Raw genomic sequence first — 24538 nt, 5'->3', positions numbered from 1 at the left:
GGGTAGAGAAAGATGAACTGATTGTGAGGATTTTTTTGTGTAGTAGGTATAATAGGTGTACTATGCAGGAATCGTTTGTTATTGTTTGAAAATTCATAGCCGACCCTTCCTTTCCAACTAAAAGTCACCAGAAGCAGCAGCCACCTGCTCCTGACTGCTTGCAGCACTGAATATAAGATAAGATAGAACTTTATGAATCCTGAAAGACATTCCAAACAAATACGACGATATAGAAAATAGTGAAAAAAAAAACAATATGATGAAGAGCAAGTCTTTCAGGCTGCTGCTCGGGATGGCACCAGAAGTGAAATGAGAGGAGTTAGAGATAAAAACAGAAAATGTACCATTTTACAAAACTACTCAGAGCATGGAGTCTTCAAGGATCAGCTTACTAGGCTGGTTTGGGCCTGCTGCTGTAACCAGCATGGATGGTTTATTAGACAGAAAATAATTCAAAACTTAAAGTTAGCACTGCAGATCTTTGGGGTTATTTTTTTTAAAAACATAAACGTATTTACGTTGGCAGACGTGTAGGACTTTGATTCGATTACAGTTCACCTGCCAAAGCCTATTTCAGTGCGCAGCCATTCTTAATGGATCCCAATGCATCTCAATGAGCATAATTTATTACAAGCACTAATATAAACCTTACTTCCCTTGTAATTTAGGAAGTGCTTTCAAAATCAGGCTAAACTTTTCAAACCCAGTATCTGTGTGACAGATTGCAAAAACAAAACATTAAACCTTCTGCAGTGCATCACACCGGTGCTGTCATTTACAAAAACATGGCAGCTTTAAGACGAGGTGCAGACGTCACAAACATGACTCTGCTGCACATCCCACTGTCGGAGTACAACAGAAAAGTTGGCCGTATCTCCTCAGTTCATGGCTGATTGACTGGGCTCGCTTCAGTTTGCAGACATTAGCTTGTGCTTGGAACAAGCTTTGTCCGCATGGTATTTCACCTCACTGTGTTTGAGTTCTTTGTGTCCACGGTTTTTATAGCTTTCTCTTGGATATCTGCGCTTATGGTCTGGCACCTGGTGGCTAATCGCTCATGAACGCATAGTGTCCTTTTTTTTAACACCCCTGCAACTTAAATATAAAAGGGACCATTTGTCACAGCCATCTGTTTTGGGATTAAATTAATTTGTAGCTTAACATAACTCAAAAGACAGTTGTGAACAAAAGGTCCTTTAATTCATAAAGCCTGGAAATCAATTCATGTTCGGTTTAATAGCCTCAGTGCCTCTGCTACCAGACAAACAAGATTAAAAACCAGCACCTTTGAATGTTCCTCACAGTGGAATAGCTCTGGTCACTGTGTATGTGCATGATGTACTTCAGTGTATCCCACCTGACTGTTACTGATTGATAATAACAAACAAAGTTATTATAAAGAACGTATGAGGTTTTAATTGAGGCAAAGAGGTGTCTCACTCACCTTTTTTCATCTCCTTTCTTCTGATATATGATCTGAAGCCAGCAGCGCTGTGATAGAGTGAGGGAAATAGATGCTAATAAAACATCCACTTTACCTCCACTGACGGATAGGGAGCTGCACCACGAAGACAAAATGTGGAGTCTGCAAAAGCCCAGGATTCACTCCTGCTCTGACCGATATATGTTTATCGCAAGCCGAGGCCCAATCAGCACTTCCAGGCAGGCCCACTGTTTTCTTAAGGCTGTAATCAGGGAAATGAGCCCATAACTCCCATTGTTAATCAATGAAGCTGTTTGCAGCACAGATGAAAGTGTATGTAAACAGAGCTGTTGAATTATTGGTGTTGATTACATGGACTTGTGAGTCAGCAGAGGGATTGATTAGTCTCTCTGTGGTGCAACAGTTGATAGTCAAATGAAATTCAGCTTTAACAATTGGCCGCAGGTCATTTGTGGAATCATGGTTGATAGGGATGGGTATGAACTTCTTTCAGTCTCTGACCATAACTGTAACAGCAGGGTCTGTAGAAAGTCTTAAAGCTGTGAAAATGCTAAATTTCTATCATTTTGTTTCTGGTATATGTTTGAATTTCAATATGCTCCTTGGAAGATGATTCATTTTCAACACCATCTGCTGTTTTAGTTACACAATCATGCAAATAAATCAGGCATCTTTGTAAATTTGAAATGAAACCCTCTCGTTGTTGTATTTGTTTCGTCCCGGCATTAAATATTCCTGATAAACACATGCAATCAAAGGTAGCACCAACAGCTGGCAAGTGACAATGAAGGCTACATCGATTTTTGTGGATACAAAGGAAATCTGCAAACTCTATTTTTCACAATAAGGATTGCGATCGAGGCTTCGAGAGTTGAAATATTTTTGCTTAAGGTACCTTGAATGTGGTTAAAAACTTCTACATTTTTAATCGTAAAATGCTGTACAAACCCGGATTTTACGTTTTTGATGGCATATGTGTGATAAAAATCAACAAAACAAAATACCAATGAAGTATTTTGGGTAATTTGGGTTTTAAAAGGTGTCATAGAGGCAAAATAGGGCTCATATTGAATAAGTAGGTAGAATCCAGTGTATGGACGTTGCCTTCTCACCAAACTAACAAGTCTGTATGATGATGATACTTCAGCTGTGTTAATTACATTGAAAAATTAGTGAAAAATAATTTAGGATGTCAAGAAGTTACAAGACACTGGCTCTGCCTCTGAGCCACAGCCGCCCAGAGTCTGATCTTATTTGTTCCCCTTTGACTACACACCCACGGTACATTTTGAACATATTTGTGTAATGATACAATGTGCTAAGCTAGAATCAGTTTATTGAAGTGTTCACCTGTTGTGATTTGGGGCTGCTGCTTAGTAGTTCAATGAAAACAGGCTGCAGACATTGTCATTTATTTCCATCATTCACTGCACCGATGGCTTATTATCTAGCTTCTTCTCTTTGATTGGTGGCCTCTGTGGGGAGATGAGCCCCTGGATGCAATTCGACCGCGGTCCTTTTGATTAGAGGTTTGTTTAAAACAGCAGAACAAAATGTAACAGGATCTTGCTTCTTTCTCTCTATTAGCCCTTAAAACTAAATGCTGCCCCTCTCTGCCTTTTTCCTTCCTTCTTCATCAGCTTGCTGCAGTATGGCATCATTAGTTACAGTCCCAGGAAAGCTTGGTAATGAACTGAGCACAGACCAAGCGTTGTCCCCGTCTTACCCACTAGCAGCCCTTAAGATGTAAATGTCCCTGTCCCTGCAGTTAGCACGATACAGTGCCAATGCTGAGCACAGTTTGCCTCAGGGGCCAGAAAATGCCCCCCTGTAAAAGCATTTTGTGCTGCAGGTGCTGCAGTTTCACATTCTAAGTGGCTTATACTCCTGCAAAGCTAAATTTCTTGGGGGGTGAGCACTACCCTGCTAGAAGACACTGGCTGCTTGCAAACATTCCATCGCCTAGTCTAATGGCAGGGAAATGCAGCATGTTCAGTTAGTGTCGGATGCTCCAAGGTGAGCCACCCGTCATGGAAACATTTGACAAACATTTTGGCAGCTGTCTGATTGTGTAGCTCAGACTGAAGCTGACTGGATGACAGCAGCACACTGTGTACTTTTTTTTTCTTTTCTTTTTCTTTTTTTTTTTTACAGATTGGGGGGGTGGAAAGAATAACTAACAAGCGTCCCTTGTTATCTTCCCATTACAAGCCCCGGGAAATGAGGGGGAGAGGGAGTGAATGAGGAGGAGGTGGCAGAAAACAGAACCAGGTTATTCTCCTCCACATCACAAAGGTCTGACAGACAATACTCCAGGTTAATGAGATGAGATAGAGCAAACACAACTGAGTGTCAGCCACAGCCTAATTTGTTTTGCCTGCGACTGGAGACAATCTGTGATTGCATGCTGATCATCATATTATCCTGTCTACGTTTGTTGGCTTATTTAGTGCATGTCGCTTGCTGAAAACACAGACAGGGCAGGCCCAATTGAAAATATCACACTGATTGTGAAATTTCATCATTCCCTGCAGGCATGCAGGCACAGGGGAAGCAGAAAATGGAATCCGATTCTACATGACTTAAATGATGCTATCTTTATGGCCAATAAATCCTGTTAGAGCAGCGGAAAAGATAGGCTTTTAATTCTGACTTTACCTCATTAGATGGCATGACCCTCTTTACTCATTGAGTAGCGTAACGGGACTTTGGATTAAATTACCGGAGACGTGCACACCTTTTGAGTCATCTGGTTTCTTGTTCAATATTATTATGTTGTTTTTTTTTTTCTCATTGTCAGCAAATCCTATAGTAAACACCAAAACCAACAAAGTATTGTAAAGGTAAAACTTTGACATCTCTTTGATCATAAAGCAGGTCTATTTTATATAAATGCTGTGAAAAAAATCACAGAAGTCCAACACAGAAAAATGCGCACAGTCTGTATTCAGAAACTGCACAGCAATGGACGTCATCAGAACAATAATGTGTTTTTTAAACATTGATGCTTGTAAACAAAACACCAAAAATAATAAAATTTGGGACCATTTATACTTAACAACACCTTGACCCTGTTTGTGGTGAGCCAGCTCCACTAAGGACATAAACCTTAAACAACTGGTGACATGTAGTAGCATTTTCACAAAAGGTGCAGTAACTTTAGGACACCATAGTCAGTGTTTGGGGACTATTTCCAGTTTTGCATTAATATGCATTTGGTGCTTTAATGAATACTTGCCACATCAGGACTGTTCATGTGGGATTGACCCAGAACAGGCGATTGTTGCCACATTCCTGGTAATTACTTTTCACCCAGTGCAACAGCTTGGCTCACAGATATGTTTTTAATTGTTATTGGACAACAATGGAGGAATACGATGCTGTTTGTCAGGCTGTGACTACACAGGCTTTACTTGTTGACAGTTAAAGAAGCACAAATTCTCGCTGTACCTTTTAAAAATATAAGACTTCCAATGACAGGATGTTTATAGTGGTATTTGTTGACTGTAAGCCACTGTTTCCTAAAACACAATCTCTGCTCCATTGCATTAGGTTAATTCAGAGTCTAAGTGCTTTATCGTAGGCAACTGGACGTGTTTCAGTTTTGCCTCCTTTCTAAGAGGCTTTTTCAGTTCTTACTAATGAGAGGGGAGTTGCAGTTTAAACTCTGTGTGGGAGTGTACTTGCAGAGTTGTTAGGGCCACTAGGGCTGTGACCCAACTGGCCTTCATGTGGGTTGCCAGGGCTAGGTGAGCCCAGGTGTTAATGGTTGTTCAGCTCTTTCAAACCATCTATCTTCTCTGGCCACCATGTTTACGTTGTTGGGCTGAAAGGAATGATTTTTCTCCTTTCATCTGTGTTGTCCCATTCACTTATAGAGGGGTTGTGTTTTTTCTCCAAAATTCAAATAGTATCACACCTGACTTATCTTGCCAGTCAGTGACCAAGCTCTTTATCATGTACCATCAGGGACCATCAGAGTTAGTATAGGAAATAAGCTACTTATGCTGTTTCTGCCTAGAGGATCAGATTGGAATTGATACATAGGAGTCGCCTGTGATCCTCTCCACAATGAGATGAGTGCTTGACTCAGGCCAAGGATTTCATCCCTCTCTGGCACCAGGGGTGACTGAAGGGCTATGGATGCGAGCCAGTCATCGGCAGATGGGTGATGCAGATTTGAGGGGTGTAGCTGCGGGCAGGGAAACCAGACATCTCTGTAGTGGCAAAGACTTGGCCCATGGACTAGACTGCCTGTTGCAATGCAGCCATCTCATTCTTATAAACAAAAATCTGACAGCTTAAGATCATTTTATCATGATAGACCAACACGTGTAATTTGTGTTATTCCATGTTACCCATACCCGCGTATCTAAACTCTCAACAGTGATCAGGAGTCCAGGGTGAATGTGCATGAGGTTGTGAATGACAGCTCGTGAAATCCCAGGAGAAGTTGATGTCATATAAAAATGTCACTGCGGAACGTTCTGGGCTGAGAAGTTCTCATTATCCGTCCAAAGGATGATTTCCCTCATCCCCTGGCCCTCAGCATGCCACCAGAACTTCACAACCTAGCTGAACTAATCAGCCGTTTTCAACACTTGGTTTTGTTTTTGCATTAAGTTCATTGTCAAGTTCAGCCCTATTTTCTCAAGCATCGTGCCTGTGAGCAACAAAACAAAAGTAATTAGTGTCTGTCTTTGCTACCAGCTTCTGTAGCTTCATCTAATCTTTCACAAGCATACATATGCACACCCAGAGGAGCGGAGAGGAGTTAATGAACTATGAGGGTTTAGAAAGGGCTACAAAGGGAAACCACGGAGCCCTAGAGAGTTTGGGAATGGCCCAATGACTTGTCTTCCACGCTATAATACAAAGCGTATCTCAAGACTGCGTGCTTAGCTGCTGAGACAAATTGAATCAACCCTTGGAATGGTGTCTGCTTATGTAATGACAAGTACAAGTGATGCACTCAGAAACAAGTGGGAGAAGGAAATGATCTAGCCCTTGTCTCAAACAATGCATGTCTCCAGTAATAGATTATGACACAAGTCACAGAGGGAGAAGACATTTAGAAAATGCGTAGCTGCTCATTGTGTTTATGAAGGATGCGTCTTGATTCTGAAGCAGCTGTCTTTACTCACCTCAGTAAACTTGTCTGCTCTTTGTCCTGGTGTATTTCAAGATCACTATCATGAATTTGTTCTGCCTCTGTGTTTCTTTATTAATTGTTATTCCTCCCTTCTCAACCCACCAAACAACTCCCCCCCACACCCACTCACCTCCAGGTTTGCAGACTCTATTCGGGGGATGCTGAAGCTGATCCTGGTGCTGATGCTGGCAGGAGCCTCACTGTCCTCTACCTGGTTCACACTAACCTGTCTGAGCAGAGTCACTCACCTTCCTGCCACAGCAGGTGGGTCCAAAGCAGCATCACTGTCAAGGTGACATTGTGTACATACATGCAGAGCAGCAGGAAGAGTCTCATACACACCAAAGCCAAAATTGATTCAGTAGACATGTCAGGGCTGTTTTTCAGCTTTCAGCATCGGGACAGTGTTCTCTGGATTTGTAGAAGACGAGTCCACAGATGTGTTTTCCGTTTGAAAGCTCCATCATGTATTTACTTTTCAGTAACATTTTCAAAATCATTTTGATGGTACACTGACTTGTAATTGGGAGAATGCTTCCTCTGTCATTCCCACCTTGTGCCCCTTTATTAGTTAGTGCCGTTAGCTGTGCACAAGCGCCCAGGGGCTTACATTATGTAACAAGCGCCTGTAAAACGACCCAAATGACCCACAAAATGACTCATTTCACTGTCAGAATTTGAGCTATTTGGGCTGATTAAATTTGGAAAGAAGAGCTGCACGATCAAATCATTTTTATCTTTATCCAAATGGAAGCTAGCCAACTCAGTCAGCAGATGTTTTTAGTGTACATGCTCTGTAAGCAACGTAATGAAGAAGATCTGGGTATTTTTATACCTGGGTTAAGCTTTTTTAGCTTCATGCACCACTGAGCAGCCTTTACAGGCTCCGCCTTTAAAGCTGTATCCAGATTTTTAGGGTCCGAGGAGGTCTCAACCTGCGAGGTCCCAAATGATCGCATTTTTCACTGCCTGAACATGCCCCAAAACTCACCAAACTTGGAATATACGTCACATCTGCTGAAAAATGTCATAATCTATTGTCGTCCTCAATTTCCAGGACTAGGTGCTATAATCAAGAAAAGTGCGTTTTGGCTCCTTACTCCCATATACTTTGTCGCACATTCAAAAACCTTATATCCACACATTCACTGAATTGTGCTGAATCTTGAGATGCAGGCCCCCCCAGTTTCTGTTTTTTTTTCCCACAAATTCGCGAAATGTCTTACTTACTTTTTCAAACTCCTCCCAGGTGATTTCATCGATTTGCACGAAACTTTGCACACAGCATCTGTGGACTCTCCTGACAAAAAGTTATTAAAATAATTTTGATATTCCAGACAATACTCAAGTTATTAAATAACAACTTCCGGTACATTTTGTTCAAAATGCAAAGCATGCATACCTCCACACTGATCTGTCCGGATGACATGAAACCCAGATGACTACTTCCCTATGAGCCAATAAGGCTCTGTGAAAAAATAAACTTACTTTTTCAAACTCCTCCCAGGCCATTTCACTGATTTACAACATGCTTTGCAAGTAGCATCTGTGGACAAAACTCATCAAAAGCTTTCACCCAGGACACACCTGGTGGCGTGGTCCATTTTGATACTTCACCATGAAACCATCAGCTCATTATCTTCCACATACAATTTGCCGTCTATTCCAAATTGCTCAAACATGTAGAGGGTCTTGCCCTGAATACGTCTACGTGGCACACCCCAACGGCAGCATGCCCTGATGCGCATGGACTGCAAGGGCCCGTTCATCGCTGCTTGCAGCTTTAATTTATGTTATATCTTGGAGATGGTCAAAAGGTCCACACCCTTATAGTCATATAAAATCATCTGCAGTCAATATTACTCCTTTCACATTGGCCAGAAAACCCACTAACACCCACTGATGGCTGGCTTTTGTGTGCAATGTGAATATAAATGACCAGGATTTACTCCTGGGTCAGGTTACCCTGCAGTAGTGGCAGGTATTTATTGTGTCTGGCTTGGCTGTGATGTGTGTTAACACCCAGTTAAACACACCGATTTACTCTCTTTTTCAGCCGTGATGCTGTGTCATGTGTTGAAGTTAAGGCTGCTGGCTTATTAATATCTTTCCATCTGTCTCTGTCAAGCAGCATCGTTCAGTCTATGCTGAGTTTGAAAGAGAGACTGAAGTTAAAGATATTAAAAAGTGGCTGTTGTCAGTGTCTTCCACATGGTCTGAGCCTGTCTGGTGCCTGATCGGCACTGAGCATGTGCAAGTCATCAGAGATTAGAAATAACTGAGACGTCTTACTCCTCATCAACTTCTGTAATCGGCTCTGGAAAAAGCTGTGTCTAATTCAGAATATTACTGATTCAGACTTACAAAAAAAAAACCAAAAACACAATAACAGGCTCGTCCACTGGCAGTGTGAAAGGAGTTAATTGCAGCACTAGTTGGTTTACCTGTGTTTAAAAACCTGCATATACACGTCAGTTTTGGTGTAAAGGTAGTGGAACAGGCATCTGCAGACACCTGTTGTCTTGCTTGATGCTCCTCTGTGAGTCACATACTGTAGCCAGCTGCAGACTCAGTATAGGTCATGTAAATATGTTATGATACAGTACTATGTATTAAAGGTTGCATACATTTTTCACCTAGTCTGGATGTAAACACCCTCAAGCCACGAGTATACAGAGTTACTGTTTCACGTCAAGAGCAAAGGATTTTAAAAACCTCTCACTTTGTAAATACTTACTTTGGGACGTATTCAGCAGAACCAATCCATTTGCAGACGTCAGTGATAAACCCATTAGGGACATTGAACTGGACTTGGATGCCCTTTCCCAAGCCAAACCAATAAGCATACCAGCATGTCGTTCAAAGCCACTGATTCCAGCCATCATCATCCATCATCATTCCCCAGGCCCTGGCACTGCTCTCTCTATCTCACGTCCTCTCATCCCAGACACTGGCAGTCTGCAGCAGCCAGGCTGCAACCCTGTTCATCCACCTGGCATATCATACCAGAGGGCGGTGTTATACTGCAACACAAACTGCCAAAACACCTCAGAGGCCCTCTGTGGGACGGAACACACAGAGTCATCCGAAGCTATCAGTCTTTAAAATACGAAAATCTTTAAATGACTGGTGCGGCAGTTTTTCAGCGGGGTTGTTCAGAGTAATTTACTTTACATGGTTCAAAGCAGCAAGTATCAGAAACAATTTATCACCAAATAACATGTTGGCCCAAATATGAGACACACCCTGTTTTAGAATACTGCTTTTAGAACCTTGAAAAAAGCAAGGTACACAGATCATCAAATTTACAATCTTATGAGTTTATTCATCACATTTAGAATATTAATGCGATTGATGTAAAGATGAAGACATAGATACTGTTGTAGATTCAGCCGGTACTTTCCAATAAAGCACAATTACCATTCATGTTGCACGCCTAAGAGTTTTTCAATTATAGTGTGCAATAAAATTTAGCCAATTCAGCAATCCTGATTATTCTGACCTCTCAATGGCAGCTAATCATGTTATGCACTTGACTGTCCATCCGAAAACTCGTGTAGGGTCTGCTGGACACTTTGGGTTGAGAACAAGAGATTATATATCACAGAGAAGTAACACACACCAAGGGCTTTAATGAGGTGCTGCTCACTGTCAGCAGACTAGAAAGTGAAAGAAGTGCCACACTTTCTGGCTCCATATGCGGTTTTCTTTTATATAAGAAATCACTCCGAGCTTCAGGGAACTGTTATGTATATATTTCACTAATATCTGACATCTTATAAACAATGAATCAAGGAAACAATCTGCAGATAAATCAATAATAAAAATGATTTAGTTTCAGCCCTAAACACATTAATATCTTGTATTTGATCATAACTAGGCCTTTATCAATTTATCTAACGATCCTTTAGGATTATTTTATGAATAGTCTAAAGATAATTTTTTGTATATCAATCAATTAACCATTAATTGACCTAAAGATAAATACACATTTGTCTCATTAGTATACAATATTTTATCCAACTATCTGTTCATTATTTTCTAAATTCCAGGCCGTCCTCACTTCCACTGGTCCATTCTGCCACGACCAAACAAGTCTGCTGTCCTATTGGCTAGTTAAACTGCCGTCTATGTTTTTGTCCCGTGTGTGTGTGTTCATCTGTCTTGGAAAGTTTAACTGAGTGGGGCATGTCCCTTTGTGCCACTCAGCCTGTCAGAGCCCTGAAGCCCCGCCCAGCTGTGATGTGATGTTTGTATCAAACTGTACTGCGAGCTGAGTTTATTGAACATGTCAGCACTGCACTATCCTGGTCCTCAACAACACAACTGCCAAGCGCAAAGTCGCTTGGATAAACAGTTTTCCCCACCTTATTGGCCGCTGTATTTTGTACTTTTTTGTCCGCACGGCCGCCATATTGGAAAGGTCATATGTGAAGGTAGTACAGCGAGTTGGACAGGGATTGATTACTTTATAGACCCTCTTCTCAGGCCACCTTCCTCCACTGCTGTGCCCCCTCACATGTTTCTTTCCTTCAAGGAATCTCCTTCTTCCTTCTGGGAATTGCTGCCAGATAGTCTAATTCACTAATATGAGGGGGCAGAAGTGCAGTGGTTCAAGTGGTCTTAAGTATTTGATATCAGCGCTTCATTAGGGTTGAATAAAGACGAGCAGGGGAGAAGGTCGCCTTTGATGACTCCGTGAGTGAGTGGCTCGTGGGTTCCCCGTCACAGGCAGCCGGGCAGGCAGACACGCGAGGGCCCCCAGAGGCGCTGTGATTAAAGGGACGTGCAGGCTAATGGGGAGCTCATTTGGACCAATCTGCTGTGATAAGGGAGATGGAGGGTGCCGTGATGCTCCAGAGGTGATGGCTTAATCTTGCCGCACATCCGATCTAATACACATTCACACATTTAGGTCCCAGCCAAAGCTGAGATCAGCAGCTGAGGTTAGACCCTGAGCTGGCCAAAACAACAAACTGAATGCTGTCTCATTGCTCCACAGACATGATCACACACACACACACACACACACACACACACACACACACACACACACACACACACACACGTGAACACACACGCACAGTTGACCATCTAATGCTATATGTTGTAGCAATAAGCCTTTATTACACAAACTTCAGCAAAAGACATTCATTGTGCAAAATAGATTGAGCCAGTCAGCACATCATGATTTTAAATTGAAAATTTACCATCCAGAATTGTTCATACTTTTTTTTCACCAATATAATCAAGAGGCACTTGCACCCAAATGAAACCAGCTGCAGCCAGCGTGGACAAGAATGCAGTATTCGTCATGTCTGAGGAGCAAATGAGACAAGCTGTTTACTTTGGGGACATCTGCACATTTTGGCAAAAGAGTCATAAATTTGTTTTTAATATATTGTAGAATCCGTGAAATTAGTTGCATCCTAATGCTGAGAGTGCAAGTAAACAAAAAACAATATAACAGAAATGAGACTGAAAAGCTGTCACCGTGCCATCCAAACTCCCTCCTCATGGAGTTCTATCACAAGAACTGGGTGTTAAACATTAGTACTGCCCTAAGCCTGGAGGATCACTAACTAAGTACCAAAGGACACATGCAGACACGTGACTAAATTAATTTGGTCCAAGTCTCAAAGCAAGTCATGTCAAGTCACAGGTTGTGTCAAGTCAAGTTAAGGGGACAGTTCAGGTCTCTGGATGTGGGGTTGTATGAGGTACAGACTGCCGCTGAAAGTCCGACCCAGACAGCTGTTCTGTGGTGTAACGCACAGTGTTGTGTGTAGGAACACAGGTGTTGTACAGTTGAGGGTGTGTAGTCCCAAAGGAAAAGGCTGTCTGAAGGCAACATGAAGTGCCAAAACTGTAAAATATCTTGTACACTTAAACAGATACATATTTATTAAAATAAACAAAGGGAAGGGTTTCGAGTCATCCCAAGACAGGTCACATGGAATGTTTAGTCAGATTGCTAACATTGAAACATGAATGATGTAAAAAAACATGTGACACCGCAGGCAGGTGAAGGCTGTGGATGTGGGCGCAGGTTTGGTCTCAAACTGACAGTAGTTGTTTCCCAGCTGAAAGAGTGGCTGCTTCAGGATTTGTCTTAAATCTAGTGCTGGTGCTGTATCGGAGGGAGGCTGTGTAAATCACCACTGCTGTTCCATAAATTTGACCAGTGTGCCATTCTCTGAAATATGAGCTCTGATGGGATTTGGAACTCTGTAACATCACAGTTTCACGTAAAACTGTCTCTTACTTTGGTTCTGCTTTTTATTTCCCCTCTTTAACAGCCATCCTGTACACGTCCTGCATCCTGGTGGGCATTTTCATCAACAGCAGTGTGCCAATATTCTTCGAGCTCCTCATCGAAACAGTCTACCCTGTCCCTGAAGGCATCACCTGTGGAGTGGTAACTTTCCTGGGGAACCTGGTTACTGGCTTGCTCCTCTTCTTCCTCACCTTTTACTGCACAGGTGAGACAGGATTACTGTATATTTACAGAGGAGGTACATATGTGTTGAAATCTCGGTCGTACAAAATATCAGACGTGTATATCACAGGTTAAATCACGATAGATATGATATTGATTATTTGGACAACCATATATTTGCTGAAGTCACAGTTCAAGGACCTACAGGAACTATTAACAAAAGTATAACAATTCCCTCCTCATCTTAACAAATTGCACACATTATTTCAACCTTCTCGAATTCACTGATGGTTTAAGTCACTTTATCTCACAGAACAACACCACCGTTAAGTTTCAGCCTGTCATTGTTGAAACAGAGCAGCTAATATTACCGTAGTGACAGCAACAAGTGAGTGGATGGCCAACTCACATCACCAGACTGGTTCATCAAGTGTTCTGTCACTATATATGGCATGCACTTTGTCTGCTGACCCATCTTTTCTCCCAAGTCCAAAATATCTCCACACTGCTGATTTATTTCAAAGACAGTTAATATCCTCACTGTTCTTTGGGGGGGGCTGTCTGCCCTTAATGTTACCTCACACGGTGACACAGACCTGCCATGGGAAATTCAAAATAAAGGCATATCTTAGAAAAGGTCATCAATGCTTTTAAGTATAGTGTTTTGTTGTTCACTGATTGGGTATATTGATCCGCATGTATTTATTCTTACATTTGAACTGTTTCCTCCAGTTTTCATCTCATGGCATTAGGTCATGGTAACGCCAATTAAATATTAAAAAAAAAAAAAAAGATTTACCTTAAAAGTTTTTACTCCATTCAGAAGTTTTCTGCGCCCCTGCAGAGTTCTTCCTGCTGCCAAAAGCCATGGGCTCCTTTGTTTTCAGAAATCCATTTCAAGCCCTGCAGATGCTGCTGATGAATGGCGGACAGTGGGAAAATTAGGTTACAATGCAACATGACACATTTAGCACAAAGAAAGAAAAACTTTCCATTGCACAGTAGCTTCCTATTTATCTTTGTGTCGGCCGCCTGGCAGAGTTTGGTATAATAATTTAGCTTCACAGCAAAGAGGACGACTTGTCATCGGCCTCTCTTCTGCCTTCTGCCTGTTGCAGGGAAAAGCAACATCCAAACTAAAAACCAAGCTCAGTCATCCATGTGAGCAGCTGCGTGTTGGTGCAGTGTTGTGCACATATATGTGAGTTGGTGTGTGCTTCGGGATCGTGCTTTGGTGCTGTTTGTCCACCTGTGTTTGGTTTCATTAACCTTCCCTGTAAGCTTGGCTACATCACAGGACCAATCAGCTGGAGTGATGGCTCCATCCCTGACACAAACTCCTTCTACCCTGTTTGTTTGAGTAAATAAGAGATATGTTTTCAGACTGTCATGAATATTCATAAGCTTCATCCTCTTCCTCTGCCAAGTCCCTCTGACTGCTACGAGGCTGCTGACAGCTGCTGCCTGACAACTGTATCCTGATCCTGCCTTCTAGGTTGTCTTGCCGGTGCAGGTGGATATGATTCTGTTTGACCTGAACAGCCGGGGCCTCTGAGCCCAGTGGCCCCAAACATTTCTCTGACAGATAGCCACGTACTCAGACAACATATGGGAGGATTTTCTTTTGAACATTTCCTGCCAACATGTCATGTAAAGAAGAAATAGTTGCCAGAGGTATTTCCTTTCATTCAGGTGCAGAATGTACAGGCTTGTTGACCGTTGGCTGTAGTTTTTGTGTTCAGCTTTTTGGCCAAGACACAGGAGACGCGAGGAAACACAACAGACGGCCTTTGATTATAGGCCAGTGTCTTTAGACTCAAAGCAGACTGCTATCTTGACATGCAGTACGGTTTGTTAGTAGGAACCATCTGGAATGGCACTGCTAAACACTGTGCAGAAAAGGGCAAGCACTGTTAAAAAAAAAAAAAGACTTTGCAGGTGGCTGGACTAACTGTCTATCTATCAGCGTCTGTCACAGGTAAACTTCAACCAATAAGATCAACCAGGTAGTAAATCAAACTCTTACCAAAGCTTTGAGAGAAGAGCCAAAACATGCTTCAATCAGTAATTGACTTCAGTTCCATTCACTGCTCTTCACTCAGTTAAATATTCTCTCCAGTTCTGATAGAACTGATACTGTAGCAGCTACGCTAACCTCTTAAAGAGCTGCCGTTGTCGTTTACAAATGAGCAGTCGCTTCTCTCTCTGGTCCTCACTTCTAAATCACGCTCATAGCTGCCATTAGTTCCTCAAATGGGCCATATTGGTTCAGCACCAGTTGTTGTGGTGGTCATGGATCTGCAAGATCACGTGCGAATTCAGCTGCCGCGAATTGCTGCACTAAAAATTAAGACCTTTGATTTAAGAAAAAAATTATGAAACAAGTTGGATTAGGTATTATTGACAAGAAACGGTGTCCAGGTTCAGAGTTTTTAATTTGGACAGCTGCAGGTTTGGCTCGTATGGTAAACAGGTGGAGTTTGAAGAGCTGAGAATGAAGCTGGAGGGATGTCGAGTGGAAGCCAACAGAAATTAAGCTGTTTGAAAATTGTGATCTGGATGCCAAGTAATGTATTTTGAATTGTCTGAAGTGGTAACAGGTCAGCATGGGGATTAATCATAGACGAGACAGCAACGCACCAGGTGTGGACAGACAGAGCTATGGGTAGAAAGTGCAACTGCAGGCCATCACACAAAAACACACACACACACACACACACACACACACACACAAGTCGGACTCATAAAGAATACATGATGTATCCTCTGCTCCACTCTTGTCTCCACTGTGCTGAATGATTGACTGCTTGGTGTAAAGGTGTGTGTGTGTGTGTGTGTGTGTGTGTGTGTGTGTGTGTAGCTGTGTGTGTAGCTGTGCTCTTTGTGTGTTGCTGCTCCTCCGGGAATGCGACCATGTGTGCTTGTTGTCGAGTGCAGATGCCGACACGCGTGTGTGCGCTTGTTTGTACGCGTGTGTGTGTGGGTTGAAAGCATCTGACGTGCTCAGATGGATCCTGACAAGTTGCCTACGACAGCCGCGGAGAAGATCAAGCTGAGATGATGGAGGCTTTTGCTGCTCTTTTCTTCACTTCCCACCCTGAAGTCGTGTGATGGAGTGTGATGCATCGATGTGCTCTTGTCAGGAAGTTCTCACTGCTGCAGGTGTGCAGGCGCTGTAATGTGACCTTGCAGAGTGCTAGATTGCCATCGATCAAGTAGCTGCACAATGTGTGTAGGTACCAGGCTGTTGAAGTCTGCTGAATCTGACACAGTGCAGGTCTGTAAGCTGCTCAGTGTCAGGGTTTGGTTTTCATAGAAGTGAGGTATATTTAAGCATAAATCAGGCGTGAATCTGTTTTTCCTGAAGTCAGCAAATCCTGTGAAAAGACCAAAACCAACAATGTGTCTGTCTCTGGACACTTTCTTACCTCCCTATTCTGTCTTTGGATGTCAGTTTGAAGCACATTCATGCCCACTGAAGATGAAGACTTTGAAAAATGGATAACAAATCTCCAGGTTCATTTTTTTTTTTTACAGACTCAGCAGTTTCCTCAAACAGCTGGGCACTTGAGTTTTTAATCATTATAGCTTACTAATGAGTTTTTAATAGTTTCTGGACAACAGTGGAACACAGCAACAGAGGAATAAGATGTATCAGACTTCAAAGATATGTTCAACCGGAAAGAAAAGTTTTGTTATCTCCTCCCCCCAGTGCGGATGGAAAGTTTTACAGATTTACAGAAGAAGTTTCATATCAAAACACTGCACTGCATAAACTTTAAAGATTTTGATTTTAGTTGAACAATTGTAAAAAAAAACAAAAAAAACAAACAATGATTATGACCAGATCATGAAAAAATAACAGTGTTGATGTTGTGATGTCTACAGTCAACAGTACTGTGTTGCCAGGATTTCTGCTGAAGTTAGCATGCTAACCAGTTAGCAAAGAAAAGCTGATGTGAAAGCGGTGTAAACGCCAACACTCCCCTGGTGCTCCGGGCTCTCCGTTCAGACCGTGGATGAACGGCTAACAAAGCTATCGAGTTATCAGCAGATACATTTACCAGCAGTTAGCGGTAGCCCTAGTGATATGCATCCTCCTGTTGGTTTTGAGTATGATTCGACAGCTGGCCAATTTGTACATATTGCACCTTTAACCAAGAATCTCCAAAATCATTCAGCTTGAATATGTAATAATGGGGCTCCGGGTCAGAGGGTCCCTCATACGATTTGCAGCATCAGTTCTCTCAGTATATGTTTCAAAACCAAGACACATTGGTGCTGTAACTAAAGTCATCCTAACTGAATCATGGAATAAGAATTGAATCGATTCAGGTCATCAGTGGCTGTATACCAGCTCTAATTCAAAGATTGTTTGACCATCCAGTGTGATGGGAGACACATTTTCAGATTTGTGCCCACCTCTTCTCTGCGCCAGCTCCTGTTAAACACTGATTCCAACTGTGTTCTGCTCTCCTGAAGAGGAAAAACGCCTGCGCAGATTAATTTTATTATTATGTAAATTCCCCTCAGAAGTATTGTAGTCGATCGTCTCATTACTCTAATTTCCTCTCTGTAGTCCAATAATAGATGTGGTAAATAATATGCATGGCTTCCAAACTGATAAATTCTGCCTGAGCCCCGTCTTTTCAAACTCCGTTTGGCCCCCTCGTATTGAAAATTGTCAGCCATGGCCTTTAAAGATTTCCATCTATTTTCAGTTTACAGTTCATTTTAGGGTTTTCCTTTCGGCTGCCCGCTGCCTCGTTATGCATCCTGAATTATGGCTCCTTTCCCTGCAGGCAGAGAGGCGTTTATGAATTTACCTCCTTGTCCATTTTAATATCCACGAGAGCCCAGTCTTGGTTCAGTGAGCCCCACCTGGCCTCTTGACTTTGTTGTCGTGTTATAAAAATCCTCAAAGTCTCTGAACCATGTGCCTCAGAAACATGAATGAAGCCCGGGGCCCATATATCGGCTGTTGTCGCTCTCTTTCGATTTCATCTACTGTGTGTTTGTGTCATTTAGCACAGTGCACCGGGCGGAATACAAAACAGCAGAGAGTTATTGTGGAGCAAAGTGCCTCAAAGAAGAAGAGGAGGTGGAGGAAGATGAGGAGGGAGGGGGAGGGACGGCATGGAGTTTCCGTTCAGCTGTGAGCTGTTAGAGTCTCCTGCACAGAGGGAAGCTGGGATTATTCACCACCGAGAAATAATTGCCACAGTTCTTCAGTCCCAAGAAGTTTTTTTCTCTTCTTTCTGCTAAACTTTGCATTCTCGTCTGAAGTGAAAATGTCTCTTCTGCTGAACTTTTTCAACCCTCCGTAAAGACTGTGGAGGTGTTTTTAAAAAACAAACAGCGTCTCTTTGTGGAGTTCAATCAACCCAGAGAGAATAAAAGCCTGTTTCATTTGCTGTACCTGTCATTTTGATATCACGAGTGAAGCAACGCTGACAGAGTAAATGAACAGAGGCACACGAACGCAGATCACACACTATCAAACACACATTCACACACACACACACACACACACACACACACACACACACACACACACACACACACACACACACACACACACACACACAGGCAGACTTGGCAGTCATAAATAACCTGGCTACTTCAGGTCCGTTCAACCACCTGTAGATCTGTAAATATTTCCACCTGCATCACAATGAAGAGCTGGTCATCATGTCATGACTGATGATCTCATGCATCTACATATGTTTAGGCGCTCCTCAAACAAACGCCGCAGCCATAAAGGAGAACTGAGCCACGTTCATTTCAACGGTGCATTGACCTCAATTAAGACTGATTAAGGCCATAAGACTCCTGTCGGCCCACACCTCTGTCTTCATCTGCAGAATCGACGTGCTGATGACGGCAGTTACAGTAATAGACTGTTAACGTGATGAACTGTCCAGGTTTGCACTGATGAACTCAAAAAAAGAGAATCACTGAAATTAAGTAAGAAACTCCAAGTCTGAGAGCCGTTTGGGTCTAATTGCTTCAGAAAACATTCACCGACATCACCCTCTTCCTCTTCAACAATTCAAGTATCAGCCGTTTAACTCATCTCACTGATGCAAAGTGCTTCAACAATCATTACAAAAGACTAATTAAATTCATTAAAACAAATACAAACAAGAGACAAGACAAGACAAATGGAAACACTGAATCCACGTTTTTTCAAAAGTGTGATTTTTTTATTAGGCCAAGTTTCTCAACTGCTACAAGGCCAGTTGCCAACTTTGTGCTCAACCTGGTTTCACTACAAGAATCTTTTCAGGCCTGCAACACAACTCGAGTCACGCGAGTCAATCACCACTAAAATCTAATATCAACTTAAAAGCAAACCAGTTAACTGTCAAACTCAGTGACTTCTTTCTTCCTGCCTTCCTTTAATCTTGTTAGCTCTAATCTTCTGCCTTCATCCTCCCTCCTCCACCTTCTCCTCCTCCTTCTCCTCCTCCTCCTCCTCCTTCTCTTCAGCTCTCCTTCATTCAGACAAACTTTTAACTGTTTCCTCCAAACTTTGCTCCAGACGTGTCCTCAGAGATCAAAGTAGAGCAAGTGAGCTGCTTGCCCATTTTCACCACCTCACCTGATTGAATTATACAATTACCAAGTTCCCCATTAGCATTCCTCCAACGCTGCAGACACAAACACACAAACACACACACACACACACACACACACACACACACACACACACACACACACACACACACACACACACAGGCTGTGTGTCTCTATCTTTAAATGGACCAGTGTTTGTCGGGTGCACATGTGAGGAAGCGAGACAGCGCTGGACGGAGAAGACGGCAGGTCAGATAAACACAACTCCATTAACCCGCCTCCACGCCGGGTCTCCTGCTGTCCGGCTCACACGCTCCTGATTAATGAGGCTGCTTTGGGAGTCTCGACACCTCGCTGCAAGCAGCCTCACCCAATCCCTCATCTCCCTCTGTGCTCTCAAGCCTCTTCTCCAGAGCATATATCCTTTGCCTCCATCCTCTGAGCCCACTCTCGTCTCCTTCTCATGGAGGCACACACAGGTTAGAGTCTAACAGCCAAAACTCATGATTTACCAGAGGAAAGGCAGCGTGGTGCAGTCTCTTCCTGCTTTGATCAGGTCCTCTCTTGACCAGAGCAGTAAGATGACGTTGTTCTGAAGCGTTGGCTGATTGGAATCGAAGTGGCCGGTGTGAGTAGAGAGACAGTGTGCTGGCAGGGCCTCCAGGGCTCCACTGCGTGTTACGACCTGATTTCTCTATATTTGCTCTGGCTTGTTATCAGGGCGCGAGCAGCTGTCTGCTGCCACCACATCCTCAGTCCTGGCTGAGAAGTTTGCCCTCTGCTAGACATCTCTGTCCAGAGAAGACCCCCCCCCCCCCCCCCAAACAGCTCTGTGCTGCTGTGATGGCCGACTTCACAGTGAAGGGCTGCTTGATGCATTTGAAAGAAGGAGTTTATTGATGCTGGTTTTGTCCGGACTTGACAAGGTGTGACTGCGTGTTCATGCAGGCTGCATGGTGAAAGCCCGAGCAGGAAGAAGGGCTTATTTGTCTGCGTGCTGATGAGTTAAGATGCCGACGGTTCAGTGCAGTTGCGAGTTCCCATCTGCCCTCCAGATTCAGCATTACTGCAAACAGCCAGAGCTCCTCTCCTGTGGGTAATGGAGCCTGAACAGAGCTGAGAAAATAGAGCACCTCATTCTGCACCGTGTTTAGGTTCAAGTGTAGGTCAATGATAATGGGGAACACTGCCAATATCACTGAATTATTCACAATCGTTACCAAAGACAGCTCCCCTTATTCTTGTACGTCAGGCATTCCTATTGATTATCCATTCATTCTATATGATACTCATAACTTATTCAGTGTCACTTCATACTAACTCTCATTAGGTTTACTGATGACTTATATTTTATTATGCAGGAACGCTCCACCCACCCCCCCACACTCAATCATTTATTCCGTGTGTGTTTACACACAGGAGCTCAATGTTCTGTCCACATGTTATCTTTATATTTAATACTCACCTCTTCACTACTGTAATTAGTTGTGCAGTTAATGGACAGCAGTAAGGACACCCCTGAACACACACAATGGTTGAACCTTGCTGGAGTAATTTGCTCCCATTCAGCCACAGCAGCACTGAGTGAGCGTTCCAGTTCATTCCAGTGGTTTTGGATGAGACTCAGGTCAGAGCTCTTTGGAAGACATTCCATACCATTTGTCTAGATACTGTGACACAAAATCTTCGATTTTCATGAAAAGATAAATGTTAGAAGGCTAGTGTTTCGTGTGTTAAGCACTACAGCATTCATGATAGTTTACTTCAGACCACAGTTAGAGGAGTAGGAGGAGGCGGGCCTGTGTGGACGCTGCGGCGGTGTGTGTGTGTGTGTGTGTCGACTCGCTGTTGCAGAGAAGAGAGAGTGGAAAATGATCGTTGGAACATTTTCAACAGTGGCTCTTGAATGGGTTCCAGTCAGGAATCTCAGAACCTGGGCGCTGTCAAATGTTTCCACCAGTTTTGAGTGGAACTATTGTAATCAGGGATGTGCGCTATCAGCGACATGCAGAATATGACAGGCCCACTTCAGTTCTTGCCTCAGGCCAAGAGAAACCTGCTATGTTTTTATCCCAGCTGGGAACCAACTTTGAACCAACAGTTGTGAACTGATGTATTGTTGGTTGAAATGCTCAGAGCGGTTCAGTGTTAGGAGCACACAGTGGCTCAGAACAAGCTCCATGTTGTAAGGAATGGTTCTTCCACACCAAACTGGAAAACCATGTGCTCATGGACCTGGTTTCATGGGGGCACTGTCATGTAGAAGGACAGGATGTTCCCCAAACTGTTGCACACTGTTGTGTTATCGTGACATCAGACCATATATGGACGTCAGGTTTAGATATCATTATATTGTGATATGACATGTATGTACAAGTATTGTCTTCTCCTGGTTTTAAAGGCTCATGACAGGGAAGTGAACCTTCCAGACTGTTTCTACTTGTTCTTGCCTTTATCCCCTTTGTCATTATATCCACATGACTCATGATTATTGATCAGAAATTTCACTGTGTTCATATTTTGTGATAATATCAACAGTCATCATTACGACATTATTGCAGTGTTGAGGTATTCAGGCAAAAAATACAGTGATAATTGATTTTTGTCACCAAGTCATCAAATGAATGAAGTGTTTTAGTGGAGATCTAAAAGTAACATCTCTGTCTGTGCACATTTGGCCATTTAGCGTGTTTTTTTTTTTTTTTTTCATTTGAAAAGCAAGAGGACATATGAAAATGTCTGTACGAAAAGAGAAGATGGTAAGATAAAAAAAGAGAGAATCTCAAACTGTTGAAGTGTCTTTGAGCAGGGCAGTGTCACCTACCTGCCCGCCTGATGTGTCACACTGTTCATTACAGCCTAACTCAAACATGTCTCCCTCTCTCTGTCTGCCCCCTGCATCCAGAGCTGTCCTGGTTGAACTGGTGTCTCACCGGCTCCTGTCTCTTCAGCCTCGTCCTCATCCTCTTCTTCAGGGAGTCGTACGACCGCCTCTACCTGGACGTCTTTGTCTCCGTGTGACACCCCCGAGGGAAAAAAAAACCGTGACCACTAAAGGATAAAGGACTGAATAATCATTCTTGCACAACCACGAGGAGAAAAGGGAGCCGAAGGAGAAGTGGAGACCCACTCTCTTCTTTAGATGTAAATGTATATATTGATAACCATGGTGATGGACGGCTGAAGAAAAAAGAACTGGCTCTCCACCAATGTTTACTCTTACGTGATGGACTGAATGCCATATGACTGTTGAACACATCGTCAGCTGTTTTTATATGTCAGCCTCTGTCTGTATGTTAACGGTTTAATTGTCTGAACCAGGCTCGGCACGACGGACTGTTAGTAGTTACAGTTTACAGGTTATGTAATATTTAAAGCTGTTCTCAGTGTCGTCCTCCCCCCCGTGACTTGAAACTGACTCAAAGCCTTGTATGCAGTGCTGACTCCAGATCAGCATAACAAGGAAGTAAAGAGTGATAAGAGGACAGCTCCTTCAGCCAATCAGCAGGCCTGGCTGTGCTGAGTCGAGTTAAACGAGTGACCTCCTGGTGTGTCAGTGCTGCTTCAAACTGCCAGGTACGACTCGCTGGAGAGGCTTAACTGGCCGACTCTGTACAGTGACCTGTGACGCTGCCTGTCATCAAAAGGCAGGTACTTAGATTCTGTTTTATCGCCCTCTCATGATGGATATTATGCAAAAAGGATCTCAAAGATTTATGAGACGTGGGCCGGGATTGGATAAACCGGCGCTTTGAACTGTTCCTGTGGAAGACGCTGAGTCATCTGAACTGTGACGCTTTCACATTTCAGAGGTTATTCACTCTATTTATGGTTAATTGTGTCCGTTTCTGGGATATTTGCTTTTTAATCTAACTCAATAATGTTGCTTTGCGTTCTATTTTTAATGCTTTCCTCAGCAGCCTGCCAGTATTTATTGGGCATGTGTCAACACTAACACAGTTAACACCTAGTTTCATTGAAACAGGATGTTTTTGTGGCAGTTTCACCACAGCTGAGGCACTCTGAGGGATATTATTTTATCAGGCATGAGGATTTTGTTAGGATTGCCAAGCTGCTCGTCCTCTAAAGCACCAGCAGGTGTCTCTGCGCCAAATGAGAGTCGACTGGCAACAAAACCTGAAGGGAAACAGGATAGGAAGTTGCCATTTTTCTTGGATTCCTTGACTGATAAAACTGGAGCTGTGACAAAAACCAGCTCCAGATCTGGAGGGACGTAACCACAAAGAGACACACGAAGACAAATGCAAAATATCTGTGACTGAAAGACATTTTTTCCTGTTTAACTTGTCCATGACTTCTCTCTTTGTCTTCGTCCTGCACAGCAGCTATTTGAAGTGTTTTAATGTGTTCCTCTGGGGTTCAAGGAGGCTCTGTAAAGTGTTTCCTGGTGCTTGTTTTTTTATTTTTTACTCTCCTTGTACAGAGAAGGTTGTCTTTTACCTTTCGACGTGTTGCCTTAATTGCCCAGTGCAGTGTGTTCAGCCTCCCTCTCCTCCACACTGTGACTACTTTATCTGTACATTCTGTTGAAGGTCATGTTCTCCTGCTCAACAGCACTCTGTGCTTTCCTGGGCTTCAAATGTGACTCTTGAATATATTTCCGGCACCTTATTAACGGAGTAAACATTTTAAGAATAACACTGCTGTTGTTAATGAGCTAAAGAGGGTTATTAAAATTGTTTGACATCAATCTGTGATCGTCTGTGCATTCCAGGGTTCATCTGAGATGTTTCCGACTTGCCTTTTTTTTCCTGTTCTTTTATTTGCGTCCTCCTACATTTCCATCAGAGCCTGTAAAACATCTCAGACGTCTGGTTCCACTTCACCGTCACTTTTACACCTGCTTGAGTACAGAGCCAACACAGTCGAAAAGTGTTTCATAGTACAAATACTTGCAGACCAA

General features: G+C 42.9%; 1 protein-coding gene across 1 annotated transcript in view; it reads left to right on the top strand.

Annotated features, from left to right (window-relative positions):
- Positions 1-24325, top strand: part of slc49a4 (solute carrier family 49 member 4) — a 57817-nt gene extending 33492 nt beyond the window's left edge. Inside the window, exons 7-9 of the mRNA XM_037108726.1 lie at positions 6733-6860; positions 12896-13078; positions 22520-24325. Of these exons, the coding sequence (XP_036964621.1) occupies positions 6733-6860; positions 12896-13078; positions 22520-22635 (427 nt within the window). The 3' untranslated portion in view covers positions 22636-24325. The remainder of the gene's footprint in view (positions 1-6732; positions 6861-12895; positions 13079-22519) is intronic.
- The last annotated feature ends 213 nt before the right edge of the window (positions 24326-24538 follow it).

The sequence above is a fragment of the Acanthopagrus latus genome, chromosome 9 (genome assembly GCF_904848185.1).
Source record: "Acanthopagrus latus isolate v.2019 chromosome 9, fAcaLat1.1, whole genome shotgun sequence".
Lineage (NCBI taxonomy): Eukaryota > Metazoa > Chordata > Actinopteri > Spariformes > Sparidae > Acanthopagrus > Acanthopagrus latus.
The sequence above is the reverse complement of the archived record's forward strand: the minus strand, read 5'-3'. Positions and strand labels throughout refer to the sequence as shown.